The sequence below is a fragment of the Bicyclus anynana genome, chromosome 10, assembly GCF_947172395.1.
Source record: "Bicyclus anynana chromosome 10, ilBicAnyn1.1, whole genome shotgun sequence".
NCBI classification, from domain to species: domain Eukaryota; kingdom Metazoa; phylum Arthropoda; class Insecta; order Lepidoptera; family Nymphalidae; genus Bicyclus; species Bicyclus anynana.
Window position 1 is genome coordinate 8,014,247 of NC_069092.1, and position 6,798 is coordinate 8,021,044.

The 6,798-nt window shown below is 33.9% G+C and overlaps 2 protein-coding genes across 2 annotated transcripts; one reads left to right on the top strand and one right to left on the bottom strand.

The window, feature by feature from the left end:
* Positions 1-1,411: 1,411 nt before the first annotated feature.
* On the top strand, positions 1,412-3,493 carry LOC112043615 (transmembrane emp24 domain-containing protein 3). The gene is made up of 4 exons (XM_024079110.2): positions 1,412-1,680; positions 2,125-2,242; positions 2,714-2,841; positions 3,217-3,493. Exons 1-4 carry the CDS (start codon positions 1,525-1,527, stop codon positions 3,445-3,447), a joined length of 633 nt encoding a protein of 210 aa, XP_023934878.1. The 5' UTR covers positions 1,412-1,524; the 3' UTR covers positions 3,448-3,493.
* A 663-nt stretch (positions 3,494-4,156) lies between these two features.
* On the bottom strand, positions 4,157-5,514 carry LOC112043614 (protein YIPF5). The gene is made up of 2 exons (XM_024079109.2): positions 5,229-5,514; positions 4,157-5,146 (listed from the first exon to the last, which is right to left on the bottom strand). Exons 1-2 carry the CDS (start codon positions 5,326-5,328, stop codon positions 4,464-4,466), a joined length of 783 nt encoding a protein of 260 aa, XP_023934877.2. The 5' UTR covers positions 5,329-5,514; the 3' UTR covers positions 4,157-4,463.
* Between the last annotated feature and the right edge of the window lie 1,284 nt (positions 5,515-6,798).

The window sequence follows — 6,798 nt, forward strand, 5'->3', positions numbered from 1 at the left end:
TAACCCAGAATCAAATCGCTTCAGTGGTAGCGGCTTTAAATAGTAACAAACATCCAATCAAATATCCAAACATCTATACAAACTTTCGCGTTTATAATATTAGAAGGATTATTTACAACCCAAATTAAAACACGCCACTCGCGCGATTATGATACTGCATGTATTAAAAAAGTAGTAGCCACCGACCACAAGTGTCGACCACCGGCCACGAGTGGCTGTAGCACGCTTCAGCTACTTTTGTGGCCCCTTCTTGCTTCTTGGCGGCGTTTGTGGCTGTCGCGTGTGGTCTCTGTGCGGCGACACTGAGAGAGGTAAGAAAATAAGGTAACTGATATTAAATTACATTGATACATGTAATTTATCTAAATAAATTTCGAAACATATCAGTTCGTTTACCTCAAATGCTTCGAGGTGGCACTTTGAAGTTATTTTAAACACAATAGAAAGAAAACGGCCTCGCATCAGCGATTTTCTTCCTCCATCTTTAGATTATAGTCTGGCAAGTTCGTTCATGACACTCCCATGATATGCGGGCGACGGGGGGATAGACTGCGCGGGTGTGATTTTGTGCGTGCGGGGAAGTTAGGTGCATCAGTGGTGGGTTTTTCATTCATCGACAATCGGGAGTATTACGAACGAAGTTGCCAAGCTAAGCCATTGGTCTGGCGAAAGCGTGCCATGAAACTGTCTGTCTCTGTCCAGCGACTGAGGCTATGATTTGTCTTAATCTGTGATCCTGAAAACAACACGTTTTATACCTTGGATGATTGAAAGTTAGACCTCTGTTACCTGCTGACTGTCAAAGTCAATTAAATCACAGGCTTTCGCTTTAATAATATGTTAGCTTAGATTAGCTGCAGACTTAGGAATTATAAATATGTATGGTGATGCATCGCACAAAAATTGTCATTTCTTGAGAGGGAAATTCACACAACGAAAATATTTTTTAACACCACTAATCTATATCCTCTTACATTTTGATTTTGGACGGTAAATCCAAAAGTTGTTCGTACTCGACTAAAATACTAAGTCTGTACGGCCTATGACAGAGAGGTAACATCTAGCGAGATAGGTCCTTTTGTAATTAGTCTGAGGTCTAAGGGTATGTATTTTACTCTTTTTATTTTTAGTCTCTGCTAAAAGTTACTTTGATTTTATTGAAATTACATGACTTATGTATTTTACAGTGGATAGGGTAGTATTACTATTATCTTAAATCTATGAGTATTATTGATTTATAGGTTTTCTTAAAATGTAAGTTGTATTCAGAGAAAGCTTTACATTTTTATATTTATATGTTCCTCTGTCTACGCACCATTAGCCTATTCTCTGGCAAATAGCAAAAGATATGCATGCATTTTAATAATCTGTGCTTGCTGTTGATACATACGTGTACGAAATGCCAAAACGTTGACGTCTTGTTCCAAATGTCAATGTCATGTAATGCTTTGGAGTTTGGCTAGTAATTATTTCGAGTAAATTATTTTTAAAGAATTACTGTTTTATGAAAAACCAAAGCCAAAAATGTTGATCACACCTCTCCTGTTTACGATACTAGTCACTCTAATTAGTGGTATTTTTTCCAAAAGTGTAGAACTTACATTTGAATTACCCGATAATGCCGTCGAATGTTTTTACCAAGAAATCGAGCAAAATACATCTGCTTCGTTGGAATACCAGGTAATGATCATCTTTTGATTACACAAGTGAAGCCCTGAGTATAACTGATTTGATTACAGGCCAAATGATGTCGAATCATTTGGCTTATAACATTTTCTCCATGCTAAGAAGTAATAATTCCTGGTACATATCTACCTACATAACGAATAATGATATTAATCATTATATTAATTGTAGGAATGTGAAATTTAAAGGCATAAACCTGCAAATCAACTATGGAGCTGTAAATAATGTACCTAATGTTTTTCTCCAAACTAACCTTTATATTAGTATCATCAACCAAATAATGAGTGTTGTCATTTAATTATCTTGATAAATTATGTGATAATGGTTTTTTCACTAATCCAATCAAAATATTTTTCTTATTTGACCATTTTAGATTTTTATTGTAGAATTTAGTGAATTAGCATACTATAATATTATGTGGTGTTTATTAATTTGTAGGTAATAACAGGAGGGCAGTATGATGTGGATGTGAAAGTTGAAGGCCCAAACAAACAAATAATATATCAACAACAAAAAATGCAATATGATTCCCATCCCTTCACAGCCCAACACACAGGTACATGTGGATTATGATAATATACGAAAACCATTTTTAAATATATATAAATTGTTGTCAGAAGAAGTGGGTGATCCACATACACTTATTAACATATTTACTCAAGTCACTACAAGCCTGCCAACCCACAGTGCTGTGTAGTCGGTCTTAAGTTTCATATCCTGCTAATATAAGGAGTGAGACCTGGCCCTGTAATAGATGAGACAATTAAAATAGGCTGATAAAACTCATGAGTTCTAAAAGCTCTATACTTGTTAAGTTGACCCTCAACCAGCAACTTCACTAGCAAGCTTACATTTAAAACCAGGACAGAGACAAGTGAGGTTTGTCATAAGAATGATGGTTATAACTGGATGTGTTTGGTTATAAAAATACACTTAAACCACTTGATTCTAGAAAGTTCTATTAATTTTCTATTATTATTTCTATCTTTTATTCTGTATTGGTAAAAAAAAAACTAATATTTTTTAGGAGTGTACAAAGTCTGCTTCAGCAATGAATTCAGTACATTTTCACACAAACTTGTATATATGGAGCTAAATGTGGGGCCCGAGCAGCCACTGCCTGGTATTGGAGAACATGCCACAGTACTCACACAGGTACAAAACTGTTCAAACCATTTTAAATACAAGTTTCAAGTTCTTTCAGAATAAATTTTTCTTATTCTTCAAATTATAACTTAAATCCCTAGTGCAAATTACATAATGATTAATTATTATCAACATTTAAATCACCCAATCTATTTACACACATTTCACATTTAAGTGATATTACATTTTGTAATAAATGTAATATTTACATATTACATTTATTACAAAAGTAATTCATTTTTAATTTTTTTTAATTATATTTTAAAATCAAATTATTAATTGAAAATTTTCAATTAATAATTTGATTTTATGAGTATGATTTCAATTGTAATACAATGTTAAGTTTGTGTATAAATTATGTTATAAATAACTTAATTTTTTCAGCTTGAGACTTCAGCAGATGAAATTCATTCAGCCTTAAACAGAATCATTGATCATCAAACTCACCACAGGCTGAAAGAGGCTCAAGGGCGCAAAGCAGCTGAACATCTAAACGAGAGAGTGCTATGGTGGTCGACATTCGAAACTATAGCTATAGTTTGTGTTGCATTTGCACAAATTTTGATCTTAAAGAACTTCTTTAGCGATAGACCAACTTTATATAATAAAATGTAATAGTGAATGTTAAATAGTATATATTAATATATTCCATGGGATAATATGACTGGTTTGATTTATCTGTGTAATGCATAATTATTGTCAGTGGCGTTTAGTTCATAGATACATAAAAGCTTTACATGACCTGAGGAATCATTACAAATGTGTATTTAAGAAATTTTCCATTATGTACAATTATTAACTATACACACTCATCACTCACACTATGGTAGGCACAATTGCCTATCCTAGTGAGTGCCTTATTGCCCACCACTGATTATAATTATTACCTGGAAATTCTTTTACATTAAAACGTGTCAACCTTGAAAGTACAAGTTCATTATATGTTATGATTTAAATGTCATACCTCCTTTCTAATGAAACATATAAACAATGTATGTATATACTTGAACAATGTATGTAAAATACTTCATTTGTTGCACTATGTTAATAATGTTAGATTATGATCTCTTTTTAACCCTACCCGCACTGCCAAATTATGTATTTACCGGAAAAGTCTTGCATTTGTAATTGATTCTCTGGTATTTTCAGAGCTGGAATAGTTGGGTGATTTTTTTCCTTTTCACCACAACTGAAGACAAGACTTAAAGCTTATCTAGTCTAGGCATGTACTAAATAACAACTTGTCTTTTTGTAGAGCTACAACTATACATATTTCTATATCTTTTTCTATAAATCTATATCTGTATAATAAAAAATACTAATGTTAGATTGCATATAATTTATTTTGGACCAGTTTTACACTTTTATTTAGATGAACTAGCAAACAAATATATACAATTTGACAGTTTTACATTGAGTAACATTATTAGGTTTGATCTTTATAAACCAAAAATCTTCTAATTTTGGCTATTGCACTCTTAAGACATGAAAGCACATTTCATATTCATCTATCTGGTAAAACCCAATTGTTTAATGAGAACGGGGGTTACACAATATAAATATTTTAGGTAAAAACATACATTTTATAAAAATATATCTTATCTTAAGTTTATAGGTTAAACATTAATGAGTTAAAATAAGACGAGAAGTGCAAATACACCATTGACTAAAGCACATGGGTATGCAATGAGAGGCCGTTGCTCAAAATCTCCAGACATGGTAACAAATAGGCGACTTGCTGACAGGGCAGACCAAATCACTGCGGCACCCGACAGACTGAGACCAATAGTGCCTTCAAGCGATAGAAAAATACCTAAACATGCCAAGACAACCATTGGCAGCATACAATATCCTAATACACTCGCAACACTCAATAAAGTAAATACTCCTTCTGTATGACTCATTAGAGATAGTAAGAAGTACATCAATATAACAGACATCACTGACAATCCATAAACATAACCAAAATGAGCTTTATTGCCTGATAGGAATAGACATACAGCTAGTGCTAAACAAAATGCAATTGGACCAGCAATATCAGTATCTCTTAGCAAGAAATTTGCATCATCTGCTTTTGATTGACCATGAAATGGATTTAGTACGGCTAAAGTTTTCTCTAATATTCTATCTGGGTATATCTCTAATTCATCCAGTAGTGGTGGTTCATCAAAATCTGATGCTTCTGTAGGCTGCTCTCCTGGTATAGGTGCTGGGGTGAATAAACTTGGATTGTAGTATTGGTTGTTGTTCACAGGAATACTTTGTCCTTGATCAAAAGAATAGTTTTGTTGGTCGGCTGTGAAATTCTGAAAATCTAAACAAATATTTTTGGTTATTATTTCACACCAAGATACAATATCTTTTTCATGTAGTATAATATGTAATATAGCATTTACCTAGAGTTTGAGAGTCTCCGAATGCATTGGAATTATTAAAAGGGGCACTGTTGTTTTGGCTTTGCCAAGAATATTCATTCTGATTCGTAAAACCAGACATTTTGCATCCGTATTTACAATTTTAAGCTTATTTCTTTTGTATGTGAATAAATTTAATAAGTTATTAAATAAATTATATTATTTTTATATATTTAGTGGCTTGAACTTTTTCCACAAGCCGCCACAAAACAAAATTTATTGAAAATTATTTAGAATTTAGATCTAAATGTCAAAAATCAAAATATCACTTCACAGTTGTCAATGTCATTGTCAAAACGTCAACAAATATTTGTCACTGTCAGTTTGTCATACCTCTTTTAGAGTAACTAGTATCTATCTAGTCTATGGATCTTTCGTTCAAAATAAAAGTATATAAATATAATATATAAACCGACTGCGCATGTTGAGTTACGGCGGTATAGGGTTCCGTAGATTAAATTAGCACTTTAAACCCTTATAAAGCCAAAAATACCAATAACGATACCCCACACAATGGGATAGAGGATAAAAAATTCGTCCCCACTTTGTATGTAGAGGAGGTAGGTACCTTAAAAAAACATTTTTCAAAATTTTATTTGGTCACATTTTTGATGTAGGTAGTATGTAGTCACACCTACTTACATACTCATGCTAATTTACAGCTTTCTAGTATTAATAGTTTTGCGTTAAACCGCGGACAGACGGACATGGCGAAACTATAAGGGTTTCCCTCTATGTGGACTACGGAGCCCTAAAAACGTAGAATCTTTTAATTTCCTATTCCCCTCCAACTAGTCGGGAAATACTGTAGTGGGTACGACAATAGTACAACGGGGCGGGGATCGAACCACCACCCCTTGGTGATGAGTCCAACCGTTTCACCGTTGAGGTTTTAATTATATTTTACTAGGAGACTCCGCGTGGTTTCCGTTGGAATACGGGATAAAATTTTATAGCATTTTTAAAGACAATCGGTTCAGTGGTTTCAGAGCCCATTCAATGCAAACAATTAAATGATTCCTCTTTAAAATATTAGAAATAGATCTATATAATCTATCCATACAAACTCTTCAGTGACATTCACAAGATTAATAATTCAGGAAGACAAAGCAACAAATTACACTAAATAGAAAACTCTTTATACTTACGATTCATAATAGGTCCTCAGGGTTAGCCTACCCTGAGCAGTGTATTTTAGTATCAATGAATTGCGTAATTTATGAAAATGGGTAGGCTTTGGCCGTGGTAATTGACCACAGTGGCAAATAGGTGCGTGCGCCAATCGATTTATAGTCTGTCAAGTTCGTTGATACAACCCCATGCGGGCATGGGGGGGCGAAAGACTGCGCGTATTTGAAATCGTGCGTGCGGGGAAGTGAGGTGCATCAGTCGTGGGTTTTTCATTCATCGCTACACGCCCCCCGGCTCGCGCCATCGGGAGTGTTACGAACGAAGTTGCCAAGCTATAGTGTTCCGGTCATTACGGAATGCTGTCATGTTGAAAGTCTATAATTAACAATGATCATATATAAAATGACATAATATGTAGGTT

Coding starts and splice junctions, on each gene's coding strand:
- LOC112043614 (XM_024079109.2), bottom strand. CDS start 5,328: ATGTCTGGTTTTACGAATCAGAATGAATATTCTTGGCAAAGCCAAAAC. Junction 5,147..5,228: donor CGGAGACTCTCAAACTCTAG/GTAAATGCTATA, acceptor ATATTTGTTTAG/ATTTTCAGAATTTCACAGCC.
- LOC112043615 (XM_024079110.2), top strand. CDS start 1,525: ATGTTGATCACACCTCTCCTGTTTACGATACTAGTCACTCTAATTAGT. Junction 1,681..2,124: donor CTGCTTCGTTGGAATACCAG/GTAATGATCATC, acceptor ATTAATTTGTAG/GTAATAACAGGAGGGCAGTA. Junction 2,243..2,713: donor CTTCACAGCCCAACACACAG/GTACATGTGGAT, acceptor AATATTTTTTAG/GAGTGTACAAAGTCTGCTTC.